The sequence below is a fragment of the Lates calcarifer genome, linkage group LG4, assembly GCF_001640805.2.
Source record: "Lates calcarifer isolate ASB-BC8 linkage group LG4, TLL_Latcal_v3, whole genome shotgun sequence".
Taxonomy (NCBI): Eukaryota; Metazoa; Chordata; class Actinopteri; family Centropomidae; genus Lates; species Lates calcarifer.
Genome location: NC_066836.1, coordinates 19681957 through 19697096, shown reverse-complemented (window position 1 = coordinate 19697096; position 15140 = coordinate 19681957). Strand labels below are relative to the sequence as shown.

The 15140-nt window shown below is 41.4% G+C and overlaps 3 protein-coding genes across 5 annotated transcripts in view; 1 reads left to right on the top strand and 2 right to left on the bottom strand.

Annotated features, from left to right (window-relative positions):
* Positions 1 to 274: 274 nt before the first annotated feature.
* On the top strand, positions 275 to 5889 carry tox4a (TOX high mobility group box family member 4 a). Of its 2 annotated transcripts, none has more exons than XM_018677512.2 (9): positions 275 to 869; positions 957 to 1022; positions 1149 to 1445; positions 1562 to 1807; positions 1958 to 2296; positions 2431 to 2511; positions 2611 to 3327; positions 4361 to 4503; positions 4598 to 5889. In XM_018677512.2, the coding sequence occupies exons 1-9, from the start codon at positions 765 to 767 to the stop codon at positions 4653 to 4655; spliced, it is 2052 nt and encodes a 683-aa protein (XP_018533028.1). In that variant the 5' UTR covers positions 275 to 764; the 3' UTR covers positions 4656 to 5889. The 2 variants fall into 2 exon arrangements, with proteins under 2 accessions (XP_018533028.1, XP_018533027.1); XM_018677511.2 differs by having other exon boundaries at positions 282 to 869; positions 1146 to 1445.
* On the bottom strand, positions 4689 to 10561 carry LOC108883928 (E3 ubiquitin/ISG15 ligase TRIM25). 2 transcript variants are annotated; one of them, XM_018677513.2, is made up of 8 exons: positions 10448 to 10561; positions 10033 to 10310; positions 9603 to 9923; positions 8950 to 9042; positions 8770 to 8854; positions 8529 to 8618; positions 8054 to 8110; positions 4689 to 7445 (listed from the first exon to the last, which is right to left on the bottom strand). In XM_018677513.2, the coding sequence occupies exons 2-8, from the start codon at positions 10285 to 10287 to the stop codon at positions 6916 to 6918; spliced, it is 1431 nt and encodes a 476-aa protein (XP_018533029.1). In that variant the 5' UTR covers positions 10288 to 10310; positions 10448 to 10561; the 3' UTR covers positions 4689 to 6915. The 2 variants fall into 2 exon arrangements, with proteins under 2 accessions (XP_018533029.1, XP_018533031.1); XM_018677515.2 differs by having other exon boundaries at positions 9603 to 9920.
* A 1324-nt stretch (positions 10562 to 11885) lies between these two features.
* Positions 11886 to 15140, bottom strand: part of si:rp71-1g18.1 (uncharacterized protein LOC559922 homolog) — a 3998-nt gene continuing 743 nt past the window's right edge. Inside the window, exons 2-4 of the mRNA XM_018677506.2 lie at positions 15031 to 15140; positions 14723 to 14816; positions 11886 to 13930 (exon numbers count right to left, since the gene is read on the bottom strand). The exon at positions 15031 to 15140 is cut by the window's right edge and continues 39 nt beyond it. Coding sequence (XP_018533022.1) covers positions 12975 to 13930; positions 14723 to 14816; positions 15031 to 15140 — 1160 coding nt within the window. The 3' untranslated portion in view covers positions 11886 to 12974. The remainder of the gene's footprint in view (positions 13931 to 14722; positions 14817 to 15030) is intronic.

Genomic DNA, 15140 nt, shown 5'->3' with positions numbered 1-15140 from the left:
TCAGTGGGAGGTATGCTGCCTTCAGGGTCTCTTATTCGCTCGTTAATGGAAAACTAATTTTTTTTTTTTTTCAAAATTTGCCGAAGAATAATAAGTTATATCATCTGGTGGCCACTGTTTCATTTTATACTTAAAACGAAAATGGAAACAAATGTGCCATACATTTAACTGGCTTTTTTAATTGGCCAAACAAGACGTTAAGCAAACAACATAGTTGTAAACACACTTTCTACCTTCACTGGCTACGAAACTGCCCACGCTTTTGTTTTCTAAAGGCCACCTCTTAGCAAGTCACGTAGCAGAAACGTAACATATACTACAAGCACCGCCAGGCGTCTCAAGTAATAATGGTAATATTTCCTACAGCCCCTGAATCCAGCATTAGCCATTGCGGTCGATTTTTGGGAGGATGTTAGCACCACTCCACCATATGAATGGGTTTCTGTTGGGCCTCCTGTAAACTTTGTACCCCATCGGTGGTTAATACGTAATATTGTGGCAACATTGAGATTGTTTGGCTGTTGGTAGGCTCAACTAACCCCCTTGTCCTAGTTTTCCCTCGAACTTTAAAGCTAAAGTAGCTTAGCATCTTATCCTCGACCTTAACATTATGCTAACCGGCAGTGATCAGCTAGCAGGCTAGCTGCTAGCAGCTTCAGTGAATGAATGGATAGTTGCTCTAAATGAGTAGCAAATCAAGAAATTCCAAATTTCAAGAAAGTATATAACGCATGTGAAAGTTGTTTAGAGTAAATCGTTTCAAAATGGACCTCAATTTTTACTCTGACCTATCGGATGGTTGTGCTCAAAATGTTGATTCGGAGTTTTTGGACACCCAAGCATACGGTGGATACTCAGAGGAAAACAAGGTAACGTAACGTTTAACAGTATTTAATTTCTAAAACTAATTGGAATTCGGAGGTGCACGATAGTGAAATGTTAACAACCTGTTTCAGTTTCCAGAGGGGAGCGACAGTTATCTCACCATCAGTGGGGCGGGCCATCCTTTTTTGTCCGCTGAGGTGAGCTAAATAAAGCAATATGGTGGTGCAATGTGATAGCCTGTGTCTTCATTGTGTTAATCTTACTACATGTGTTTCAGTTCATTGAGGACTGACCCATTCTTTCTCTTTCTCAACATACAGCAGACATTCCATACTCCCAGTCTTGGGGATGAGGTTTTTGAGATTCCTCCCATCTCCCTTGATCCTGACCCAGCTCTGGGCATCAGTGATGCAGTGTCCCACTTCGAGTTGACGGATGGGTCAGATGGCACAGGGGGACCTTCGGGCTCCCGTAGCCTCGTTAGCAACCTTGTAGTCGAGGCCAATGACCCTTCCTTCGCTTCCACCTTTGTGAATTCTGGGTCTCAAGGCCTGGAGCAGCTGAATCTTGGGGCAATGGGCCAGGCTGGAGGGGGGGCCTTACTGAGCTCTTCTGCACTGGTGAGTGGTCTACTTGTGGGCCCTCACACAGAACACTGTTTGGTGTGATGAAATGTTTGTTGTTTGTGACTGCAGTTAAGAGTTGTGTGTGTATTTTTCTTCTCATCACGCTGTAGGAATTGGGAAATTCCAGTGGTTCACATTTCAGCAGTTCATCCCCAATGACCATTGATGTCCAGCTTGGTGACATTGGCCATGGTCTTTTGGGAAGCAGTCAGCTCTCTACAATTAACCAGTCAGAACTAGCATTGGGTCTTGGGGGTGAGAACATCAGGCATCACTCAGAGACACCTGAGCAGCCGCTGTCAGCAACACCGTCTCCAGCTGGTTCCCTGCAGGATGAGGACATGGATGACTTTAAGGTGGGGTGGTAACACCTGTGGTGACAAACATCACTGCTTGTTAGCATCAATCACAACCAGTCTTATATAACTGGATTCCACACTATGTTTTAGTTTCTGCCACTAATATGTGTGTTCCCTCTCTCTCCTGCTTTTCCTCTCCTTATTCAGAGAAGTGTGCTGGTAGACTCCCCCATGTCTCTCTCCTCCTCCTCTGTCCTCTCCCACATGTCCTCGCACCCAACACCCTCGTCGTCTGTCTCCCCAGCTACAGCCAGGAGGGGCGGGGGGAAACCAGCCACACTGGCCCAAGCAAATGTGGCCATGGGCGCAAAGAAAGGACGGAAGAAGAAAGATCCAAATGAACCACAGAAGCCTGTTTCAGCCTATGCCTTGTTCTTCAGAGACACCCAGGCAGCCATCAAGGGCCAGAACCCCAATGCCTCGTTTGGAGAGGTGTCAAAGATTGTGGCCTCCATGTGGGACAGCCTGGCTGAAGAGCAGAAACAGGTACGAGCACACATGCTAATACAATATATTAATATCTTACACCAGTCTTGGGGGAGAAAAAAATGATTGTTGGTAGAAATGAACAGAGACTTCCTATCTTTTTAATAAAGTGGTGCTTACTTTGTCTCTACTAGGTGTATAAGAGAAAGACAGAAGCAGCCAAAAAGGAATATTTGAAAGCGCTGGCAGCTTACAGAGCCAACCAGCTCTCACAGGTAACATCATTTTGTTCTCTGCAAAAAAAAAAAAACAGTTTCTTGCTATATGGGATTTTTGTCAGATTAATTTTTTATTTTATTTAATCTCTATTCCAGCCTGCCACTGAGGACATGGAGACTGCCCCTTCACCACCTCCACCTGCTGTTAACCTGACTCCCACAACCCCTCCCTCTGCTGGTCACCAGGCGATCCGCCCGGTTAACAACAACATGGAGGAGAACACCATCACAAACATTTGTGCCTCAAACATTATTCTGGATGTCCCAGAGGTGACCACACGTTCCCGCACGGGGGCAAACAAAGCCTCCGCTCCAGCAGCAGCTGCTCCAGCCGCCCAGACCATCACCAAGATCATAATCCCAAAACACATGCTGCAGGCGGGGGGCCAGGTGGTGACGGTGTTGCCCAGAGGGGTCCGCACCTTGCAGCCTACGCTGGTAGTGTCAGGTGCCTCTCGTCAGCCACCTCCACTGCAGCAGATGCAAAACGCTCCTCTGCCACCGCGGCTCCAGCAAATGGCACCTGCACCTCCACCATTACAAGCCAAGCCTCGGGAGGGTGGTGCCACACCAGTTCTCCCTGTGTCCGTCACAGCTACACCTCCTCCTCCACTCCAGATAAAAATAGTTCCTGCCTCCTTACAGGGCAAAGAGGCTCTGCCAATTATTGTCCCTAATACAGCAGATGCATCATCTACTGTGACTACCTCTGCCCAGTCTACCCCCGTGGTGTCAGTGCAGGTGGTGAATTCTGCTGATGTGTCAGGCAGTCAAGATGAAGATGAAGTCACAGAAGTGCTGCCTTCAGAAGAGGTGAATGTCCCTCTTATTTCATTGCTATGGTTTGTTCAGGTTTGTTTTGTGTTGGCTTCATTTGATTGCTCATTTGACCTCATTTGGGATATTTCAGTTCTTCAAATCTAGCCTAGAATTTATCTTTGACACTGCCAAGCTGTTGTCATAGCAACAGTGTCCTCCCTTTCAGAAGTGCAGAGTATTCAGATCTAACTTTTTTTATTTTAAAAGTTTTAAAATAACTGCCACATCTTCACCATTTTCTGCTTCACAGTTCAGAAAATATTATATTATGTTATATATATTATATATTATATGTTTTTATGTCTGTCTCCCAGCACTGAATTAGAGTTGATGTAGCCAAGATTTTTTGTCACAGCTGGAAAAAAAAGACACATGACACATGGATTTGAAAGATTGAGCACCTGGCTGGTTGGTAAATTTTCTGTAAAAAAAAGTGCATCACAAGACAAAAGAATATATCTAACAAATATGTGAAAAGTTAAGTGAAAATAGCAATTCAGGGAAGGAGGCAGGACAAAAATCCAAGGCACTGAGCTGAGATGGGAGATGCACTGTGGGCACAAATACTATTGCCTGGGTGTTTGATCAGTTCTACAGCAGAGACAAAGCCACGGTTGAGAATGCTCCCATGACATCTGTGGTAGTGAAAACCACTGTTCACTGAACAACCCATGCAAATTGACACAGCCTGAGCAGTTTCATTCAGGGGAAGCCATATACTGTCCAGATGTGCACAGACAATATGGACCTGCACAGCTGCAACTGCTGTCTGAGTTGAGGAGGGTGGATACTTGGGCAATCAGTTATTTTGTGTTTCTGTCTGTTGACTTTTGACTCTTGTTTACTGAAAAAAAAAAATCCTACTTCTTACATAGACGTCATATTTATTTGTAGTCTTACTTTTCACTGTGTCATAGAGCATTGTGAGGAAAATTACACAATTTGCTGCTAAAAGATGAAATCGGAGTATAGAGAGTAACGTGCTAGTATTAATGAGGCTCTTCCAAATCTTTCCTCCTTTTCACAGGATGAGATGGAGGTGAATGGGTCCATTGATGCTGCAGCTATAAAGAGTTTGTGTGTGAGAGCGGGCTGTAACAACCCAGCAGTAGAGAGTGAAGACTGGGACAAAGAGTACTGCAGCAACGAATGTGTGGCCACTCACTGCAGGTGTGTAGAGGTTTGAAACATGCACTGCTATAGCGTTTTGTTTTCAGCAGACACTGGAAAACTGTTTTTGATCTTCATATTTTCTGTTTTTCAGGGATGTATTCAAGGCATGGTGCTCCATCAAGAATCAGACTGTGGGAACAGTGAAGTAAAGAGCAGCTACAACAAGTCACATCAACAGGAAGTTTGTTTTCCACAGGAGCCAGTGTTAATAATTGAAAGACAAATGCAGAACTAGTGCAGGACAGAAATGTCAATAATACAGTTCACTGCAGGTACCTAAGTGTCATAATTTTCTCACTGTTTTATATATACTGTAGGTTTTGAAGGTGCTCTAGTTTTTGCTATTGCTACATAGCCAACGTCAGCATTAACAGCTGTTGACAAGGAGTTTCAGTCACTGTTGAGTTACAAGACAAGAGGTTAGAATACACCCTCTGTGCAGTGCTGCTTCTACATCCTTTCTCATGTTGGATTAAGGGCAAACGACACTATATTTGCTCACTATTGCTAAGTACGAGACAGGGTGGGCTGGGGTTAGCTGGTTAGCATGCTAACTTCAGTGGAAGAAAAGTGGTAGTAATAGAAGCAAAACAACATTTAACATTAACCTTAACATTAACGTTGCTTTCCACTACTGGAGACAACTCTTGGCAAGGAAAGGAACAAAGTTTAATTCTGAGCTCACTATATTTCTTCTAGACTGTTAAGTAAGCAGCTGCTAATGCCAATGTTAGCTATGTAGCAACAGCAAAAACTTACATATAGCACCTTTTAAGGACAATAAACAAACAGCATTGCAAAAATAGCATTGTATTAGGACAGCTTTTCCAAGGTGGTATTTTTGGTATTCAAATTACAGAGATATTGGTTGTGGATAATTATGTGTTATGTTTAAGTATGTATACAGCTTTTAGTCAGGCAGCTAGAGAAAACATCAGCACAATGAAGTATAAAATATGGTCAAAACACTTTTTTTTTTTTTAAATTAACGTCCACACAGGTCAGTTTATACTTGTTTACTGTAAATTGTAACTTATTTTGGAAAAGGCTAAAATGGGTAAGAAAAGTCCTTTTTACAGTTTTAGATGTGATTGTACAACACTCACTAATTGATTTCAAATTCAGACTCTGAAATTTTTTGAAGTTTAATTATTTAGTGAGAGAAACCAGAACAATTCCACTTAATTATTTAGTTGAAAAATGCCTTAGGTGGACAAGAAAACAGTTTATATCACTGTATACCTTGTTTTTGTACGGAGAATATTGGCTTTTTTTGGCTTAATATTGCCTTCGGTTTTTGTAAAACACTCTATTCCAATCATTGTCAGTTGTTAAAAAATGCTTGACTTACATGTTTTCTTAATAAATGAGAAAAATTGTCTAGTTATTTTTGTCTTTGCTGTATTCTTTAAAGCAAGACTACATAACTTCAGTGAGAAGAAAACCAACATTATTCATGCAACAAATTAAAAGCTGAACCCTTGCTCAATTCTATACACTCAGGGATTTTCCTGTTGCAGCCTTATGTGGTTACACATAATGTTATTACAGTGGCTAAGGCTAGCTAGTGTTGGTAACTGACATTAACTGAGTCACTTTGCTTAATCTAATTTATGTACTTATGCTATATTTTGGAATTTGCTGTTATCATTATCCTGGCATTGTGACTTGTGAAATGTGACCGGTGTTTCAGGTTGTTTTCAGTTCCTTTATCTCTTAAGACCAGAAAACAGAAGCTGGAATTTTGTTTACTCCACACTGATTTCAGTCATTAAATGTAGACTCAAGATGCTGAATGGGCACAAAAAACTGAAACTCCTTGATGCAAAGTCACAATTATAGCATCTTTCATGTTATTCTGATGGAATAAGCTTTTGTAGAAAAATGGGACAATCCTACTAAAGAGCAGTATAGTTCATGTGTTGTTATAATAGTGCAATATTTTTTTCTTTTTAAATCTAACAGGGATATAACTTTATCTGTTTTTCAGAATGTTAGGCCAAAAGAGTTTCTTTTCGTTGTGAAAGTGCAAAGACTGATTGTCGTTCATTAAAAGGGATTCAACATGGAAACGAACGTATTAAAACCTTCTATAGCCTCACAGTGCAGTCATAGTCTTATAGTGAATTCCCCATCGGATTGACACATTATATAAAAATTCTGTATATTGCACATTTATATTGAAATAAAGATCTACAATCAAAAAAAAATTAATTAAACATACTGTACATACCATAAAAAATTAAAACTTCACCATATAAAAATATACCTGAGGCAAATCTTCCATTTTATAGCTTTGACTTAGTTATGTCTTTACTCCTAGACACCTCTACTTTCAGTGCAAGCCCCTGGACTTAAGGCAGTGTGGATGCAGTTTTAGCTGAATATTGTGACAGTTTGTAAGATTATTCAGGAGGCTTTGATGATGGAGGCTCTACTGGGTGGATCCACACGATAAAGCCCCAAACCCAGACACACTGGCTGAGTCAGTTTCACCTTGAACTCGTGCAGTTGGATGACAGTGGACTCTACAGCACTGAATGTGATGTTGCCTTTCTCAAAATTAACCATCACAGCTATCCGGCTGCTCTGCAGGGTTCCAGACAGAGCTGTTTTTTCATTATTATGGTAAGCAAACAACTTGCCTTTGCCATTATGTGTTAGGCTCCAGGACACTGCATTTTTTCCAAAGGCACTGCTCTTGCTTTTGCGTTGGATGCTTTTGTAGGAGACGGCAATGTCCCAGTATCCCTCGACCTCCACCTCCCAGGTGTGTGTACCAGAGGAGAAGCACAGAGTAGAGAGGACCTGCGGGGCCTCATCAAAGCGATTTTTATGTTTGGGATAATCCAGCTTGGCGTTCACTCTCTCTGCTGTTTGGAGGTCAGCAGAGAGTCCAAGGAAAGGACTGACAGTGTTTGCATCCAGGATGAGAACTCCTGAGAAACAGGTAGACCATATGGATTTACATACACCATTTTGATGCCACTCCAGTTTATAATACAAGTGGTTGTTGTACTGTTATAGACTCACTTTAAAGTCATAATGCTCAGCCTTTGTATAGTATATAGAATTTGACTTTATAGATTCATTTGTGTGCTGTCCTTCATATGACATGTTTTCTGGGCATTTTTGGAATTCTTGAGACTGTAACATAACAATACATGTGTTGAAATGCACTCCAGTGTCCCAGATATGACTGGGGTTTGGAGCATCTGGCTCATATTTTTCACATGTTAACACCACATTTTGTTTCAGAAACCTGGATGGCCCCTAATCCCGGTTTTGAGAGACTAAAATATGATAGTAGAGTGGAATTATTCATGCTTTCCATGTAAACAGATGTCTCAAGTTATGTAGTAGTCAGTAAGGAAAAAAATTACGATGGTTAAAAGTGGATGTCAATGTGGATGACAATGGTGATGCAGATGACATTTTTATTGGAGTTCTCCATTAATGAAGAGTTAAAAACCAACTTGGTTCTCCCAAACATTTTAAAGTCTTTAATTACAGCACCTCTTGTTTTCAACAGATTAGTCTTTCGTACCTTTATCCTGTGTTCCTGGATATGTGTAGCTCCACATTGGATGCTCAACCAAGAGGTCTGTGTAGGGATTAAAAAAAGTTATTTGGAAAAATATTCATTGGAATAAAGAATAATTATTGAAGCTGGACAATTCTGTGCAGCTAAATCCACTTATGTCCCAGAGAAAGGTCTGAACCTGCACATGCTCCAGATGCACATTTTTGTACATTTGTGACACAATACTAATATTACACTAACAAATAAAAAATAAGTTCCTATTCGATCCCAGTGGATCGAAACACTGTCACTTGTCCTGTAATAAGGTTTTGGGAGCATCAGGTTCCCAAGAATCTTAAGTTCTGAGACTTGTTTTCTTTAATATCTTTTTCCATCTCCAAGGATTTTTTGTGTGGCTATCTTTAAGTATTTAGTAGTTGTAGTTGTAATAGTAGTAGCTGTTGTTGTGTAAACAGGCAGCAGAGATTTGGCTTCTCACCTGCAATGGTGGAATAGATATTATACACACGGTTCTGCTGCTTGTCCAGCGCCTCTGTTAGTGCCTGGTTTTCCACAGAGTAGTTGTAGGCTGGTTGAAAACAAAGACAGACATCACTGAGTGCATGTTCTCACACACACACACACACACACACACACACACACACAACAAACACATGTATAGTGGTTGGCTATTGACATTTTTAAAATCTGATTTGAAGTTAAAGAAATCTTTGTCTTACCATAATACAGAACTATAAACCACAGACAGATCAGCATCACTGTGACATTGTTGAGGTACGAGTCAGCAGGGTTCACTTTCTGTTTCTGACATGAGGAAAACACATATCAGATATGAAAATTGTACAAATGTAAACCATTCAAAATCACAAAAAAATGAGAATTTAGTAAACAGGCCTCACTTCATGTTGGATGTCTGCTCTGAGTTTTTTTACAGAGTCAGTGGACTGGGTGATTTGCTCTTTGAGTGCTGTGAAACGCTGGTCCATGTACTCCTGTTGAATGCACACACACACAATATCACATTAAACAAACCCCTTCATACCGAGCGTTACCCTTCAATTTTCCCTTTGTTAGCTTTAAGTTGAAAAATCTTCATCCACACCATCTGGCAGCATCATATATATATTCTGTATCAGCTTGCTCTAGCTCGTCATTAAAGCATTATATTTAAACCCATGACTCCATGTTTCCACTGATCCATCAAAGTATTGCAGATTTTTTACACACATTTTCAAAAACTTCAGCCTGAAGTATTTCTTCATATTTGAAAACATAGTTCTTCTGCACAGTAAAGAGGTTGACAATGAGTGAGGAATACATGGTGAGGTTGACATAGTTGAGGTGGGTAGATGAATGTCAGACTTTGAGATTCTCTGGGACCTGAAAATCCTGTTTCTCCACAGCAGTCAGCGGCAGGAATTCCCCCCCACCCCACCCTGTGTGGGTAATACCATTCTATTTACACGAAACAGCTTCTACCACTACCTTGTTTTGTACAGGCCAAGACTGTAATATGTGTAATATGATTTGAACGAGTATCATTCAGACTCACCGTCAGCTGTCGCCGCAGGACAGTGGAGGCCTCAGTGGCCAGGTTGTGCTGCTTGTTCTCCAGGGCGCAGATGTTGCAAATGTAACGCCTGGACGTTTTGCAGTAGTACCTCAGCACCTCGTCCTCGTGCTGCGGGCACTTCCTCTCCTTGAGGTCACCCAGAGGCCTGACCAGTGGGTGTCCCGTGAACACTGGAAGCTCCAGGTGGTTCTTGACGTGCTCTTTGCACATTGACACCTCACACTTCAAGCACATTTTCATGGCCACAGTGTTTTTCTCTGGGCAGTAGTCGCAGTACACAGCTTTTGTCCGCTTCCCCTGCTTACAAAAAGCAGATAGAGAAGTGTGGTAAGAGGTGTGTTAGATTTATCTGCTTTTAACAACACTTTTAAGTTTATGACAAAAGAGATTGAAAAAAAAAAGCTTATACTGTTCTACTGTTCTCCCTGAAGTCCTCTACGATGTTACTCAGTGTGTAGCTCTTCTGCACCTTGATGATCTGTCCGAAAAAAGACCTACAGTCAGGGCAACGGAAAGGGATGTCTGAGGAGTGATCCATCATTTTTTCCAGACAGCCCATACACAAGCTGTGCCCACAGGGGAGCTGCCGAGGGTCCTTGAAGATGTCCTGGCATATTGGGCACGTTAGCATTTCCTTGAGGTGGTTTTTGTCTGTGTCTTCCATTCTCGACCCCTGTCCTTCAGAGACTGTGAGAGAGCACAAAAACAGCAGACAGGAAGGAGTTCTTTCAGGAGACTTTTAACGCTTCCTATTGCATTTGTTTTGAACTGTCCACGAGCCTTAGCGCAGCATAATGTGAACTAAGCAGCGAAATGAATCCTACCGTTAAAGTTGAAGCAGAGTGAAGCCCTGGGTGTTGTTTGTCTCCTGTCTTCGGCACACACATTGCTAAAAATGAAAGCACTGCTGAGTTTATGCTGCTACTTCCTGGTGGGGCGGGACCTCGGAGGAGGGGGGGGGGGGGGGGGGGGGGCCTCAGCAAATGAGATACCAACCTCAAAATTGAATATAGGGTTACATCATCAAAATATTATCAATTAGTGTCACTAAACTGATAATATTCTTTAAACAAAACCTCTCTTTGTTTCATAGTAAGCTATAAAATACGTATTCACCCACTCACTGTTACGGACTCTTCCATGTCCGTCATGTGTAAACGTCCATAACTCCTGATAATGATACCTGACGACACGTAGAGGTTTTCTTGTGTTGTATTCACCATGGTTACACCGCAAACGGGAAATGTTGGTGGCTAACTTAGCATAAAAATGCAGTGGTCCACTTCAAGTTTAGCCGTAGTATTACGCTTAATATTACCAGACCATACTGATGATTGCATTATTGAGTCTTTTTTTCTTTCTGACATTAGCATTTAGTGACTTTGTAACTTCTAATTACAGTGTTTTCCTGTCTATATTGCACCATAAGAACCAAGGTGAACATGAACTGTACTAGTCGTGATGCAAGTATTCAGATCATTTACTTGTGTAAAATTACCAATGCAACAATATATGAAGTTCAAATAGGCCTATTAAAGTAAGAGTGCCGGTACAGTGTGTTGTATCCTAAAAGCTTGTTACATTATCCATTGTGTAAAATCTTCATCTTAACAGTAACTTGTAATTTGTCAAATAAATGTAGTGGAGTAGAAAGTACAATGTTTCCCTCTGAGATGTAGTGGAGCAGAAGTATAAAGTGATATAAAAGGAAAATACTCATGTAAGGTACAAGTCTCTCAAAATTGTACTAGAGTAAATTCACTTAGGTACTCTCCACCAGTGGTGTTGACAATAAAGCTCTACCTGACCTGACATGACCTGCAGTAACTGCCTGATTCATTTGACTGATACAGATGACAGTGGTGGATTTCTTGCCAGACTATCTAACAAGGTGTCTTTAGAAATGAACTGTAAATATCTCTCTTACTGTTATGCTCATGACATCCTTTCATTTCATTACCCTATTAAGTCTATAAATGTTAGTAAGTAATTAACATAGGGTAATAAACGTCAGCTCTGCAGTTGCACATTAAGTCATCGATGAAGTGACAAGAGTTTCTCACTTGCAATTAGAGAAAATGACTTAACATCTGAGGATGTCCTGTGGTCATTCACCAGAAGGTCAGAGGTCAAACAGACAAAACCAAGTGTCATTCTGGAGAGGGATGAACAGAGATTTTTCACAACCTGGCAACCCAAAAGTTCTTTTTATAATGGCTGTCAGTGATCTATGAAGTATTAGTAAATGTTTTAAATAACCAGTGCAAGTTTAAAAAAGGTGCTTTATTAGAAAGCAGTATCCGTCCTCCATACTACATATAGTGTGTTTAGGGTTCATACACACATACAACTTATCTCTCACAAAATGTTTTTCTTAATGCATGAGAAAAATAGCCAAGTTTAAAAAGATGAAAACAGACATTTGTCACTGTAGAGTATCTGTATGAAGGAATATAAAACATTTTTTAATTCTTTAGAGAGGGAACGTTGACCATGTAAGTGTTTTAACATGAAAACCAGATTTCTTATAAAGTCTGCATGGCTACTAGGTAATGGGAGGAAAGAAGTCTACATACATTCAGTAATCCTAATATGAACACAAAAGCAAACACCTATTGACACAAGCCATGAGTGAAACATTTAGATAAAAAAAAAAAAAACATGACATAAGAAGAAAACAAACATCAAAAGCAAATATCAGTGGAATTACTTTACATGTAACTTTGACATAGGAAAGTTTGGCAGGTGGAGATCTGTATGTTGGCCCATCCAAAAAACAAACAAACAAAAAACCCCTAGCAGACAGCTGACTCATCAACTCATAAAACTTTACTGCTAAGTTCCAACTCATTTACACAACAATGTCCAAACAGCAGTGAACTTCAGCACGTCTGTAGTATAACTGTGCAAAGAGGAAGAAATTCCTGGCACACTGATCATGTGTTTCTCAGAAGGTATAATGCTAAAAAGTGTTGAGTGGTTGTAAAACTTTTACCCCGTTACACACTGTCCCAGTACCACTAATGGTCCACAATCACAAGGCGCAAAAAATATGGCAAGAAATAAGAAACAAAGAAAAATAAGACAAGAACATCAGTAGTATATGTTTCCCCATAAAAAAAATGCCCTCATCAAACTGTAACTCTGATTCTTGTCATTTAAACATAAACATTTCTGGAATGGCTCTCAATGTCAGGGATCAATCTCGCTGTGTTTCTCTCATAGCTTTCAACCTTTTTTATCTTAACTTTACATGACATATATCCCCAAAAATGATTTAGTATTTTCAGTCTGAGGTAGAAAACTCCCACCACCCACCACAACCAGCTACTGACAGCTGTTCTCCCACAGCTACATGCCAGCAATTGTCCTGAATGAGGGGATGAAGAATCCACACTGGCTCAGTTTGTGTTTCTCCAGATTCCTCATGATCCTGAACATCTTCCCACACGTAGTGCAGCTGAACGGCTTCTCTCCAGTGTGAAACCTCAAGTGTGCTTTCAGATTGTCTCGCAGGCGGAAGCTTTTGCCGCACTGCGAGCAGGTGTGCGGCCTCTCCCCCGTGTGGAATCTCAAGTGTCGGCGGAGGCTCTTCCTCAACGCAAATGTTTTTGAGCACACCGAACACGGGTATGGTTTTTCTCCTGTGTGGAAGCGCTCGTGCCTCCGGAGAATCTTTCTGCGTTTGAACGTTTTTCCGCAGATGCTGCAGGCGTATCCGTCGCGGGAGTGAGTGACGACCCTTTGGAGACGCCAAACGCCATTTCCACATGGGGTGAAGCAGCAGAGGCGGTGGCCTGTGTGAAGACCCTGGTGGCGACGGAGGTCTTTGGGCAGAGGCCAACCCGTTTTCCACTTCGCCACAGCATTCTGAAGCTTCTCCTCTGAATCGGGCACCGTGAGCAAGTTCACCAGTTGTACTGCACAAGGACGCAGCAGCTTTTGATCTGAAGAAGTCAGTTTCAGTTTCATGTGAAGATTGTTCTTGGTCTCCTTTGGCATGTGGATCCGTTCCCAAACCCCAACCTGAACAGGGGTCACAGTTCCATCGGATGAGGATGGACTGTAGGCGGTGCCCTTAGCAGTGCTGACACAGGCCTGCTGAGGCTCGGCTTGAACAGGCTTCTCTAAAATATCAGCTTTGGGAGCTGGTGACTCTGGCTTCAGGATCAACGGGCAAACAAACTTCACCTTCTCCCCAGAGGTGATATCACTTGTGTCTGGTTGGATCACAAGAGGCTTTTGTTTGGCTGGAGAGCTCTGTGTAGATCCATGTCTTAATGTCTCTGTCCATGTCTCTGCACATACTGAAAAAGATTTGTCACATTATTAATTATATTGTACATTCCCACCATTCTTTCCTCATTTAGCTTCAACATCTCTCTTTTCTTTCCCCTAAAAGCCTCTTGTTAAGATGCACTGATGTGATATGCATTCTCATGTCTCTGCAGGATGGTTCCAGATCACTAAAGTTTGACATTTATAAGAAAAAATCTCATTATAGAATTTTTCTGTCAACAAACATGAGTAAAGAGAGGGATGCCAGCTTGTTGATACTGTAGTTTCCCAAAGCTGCCACTAGGTGGTAGTAAAAAGTCATATTTAAAATCTGAGCATTTGTATTAATATTTCTCCATTTGGAATCTATTGATTATCCATTCACATGTCCTTTTTCTACAGTACTTCTCCTGACCAGGTCTACAAGCCTGTCCCATTAGCATGTCATCAACCTATCCCAGCATGCATTTCGACAGTTGCCAGTTTACAACAGGGGTACATTATGTTCATCTTGGTCTATTTTCTGTACAAATTTGAGGGAAAGTGCAACAGAAATGTAATCCAGATTATTTTTTAATGACCTGGTGTCTGTGTATCCTGGTGAAATAAACATAGGATTTAATAACTGGGTTATATTCATTAAATTTATAACAGTGTAGTCCAAGCTTACTGCCTCAGAGTGTGGTACTGCTTGTTTAATCTGTGCTCAGTAATTCAAATCCTCCACACTCAATGTATTTGCATAATTTGCCTCTGCTTATGCTCCTGGACTGTCTGTGTGTTTCAGCCTCACAGCTCACTGCCATGTTTTCTCTCCTTACCATGCAAAACAACTTCTGTTTGGGCGTCACTATCAGCTGGAGACTCAGTTTCAAGGATGCTTAACTCCACCATATCCACAGTCTCTGTCAAAACCTGTTTAAGAAACATTACAGGATGGTTAGAACGTCTAATAATCAATAGAAATATGACACAAAGCACTGTAATCAGAGCAGGTCAGGGTATGATGACATGCTAATGTCATCATACCCTGACCTGCTAAGTACCCATACCCATACTAAGTCATGAAGCTGCTCAGAGTTTCACTCAGCCTGCTGGATGATTTACACCCCTGCAAACTCTCACTGACCTGTTCCTTCAGAGGCGAACACTCAGGGTCAACATGGCCATTATCTTCAGCGAGGGGGATTTCTGAAGGAATGGGACACCCCTCCACCACCCATGTCTCCTCCTCCTCAC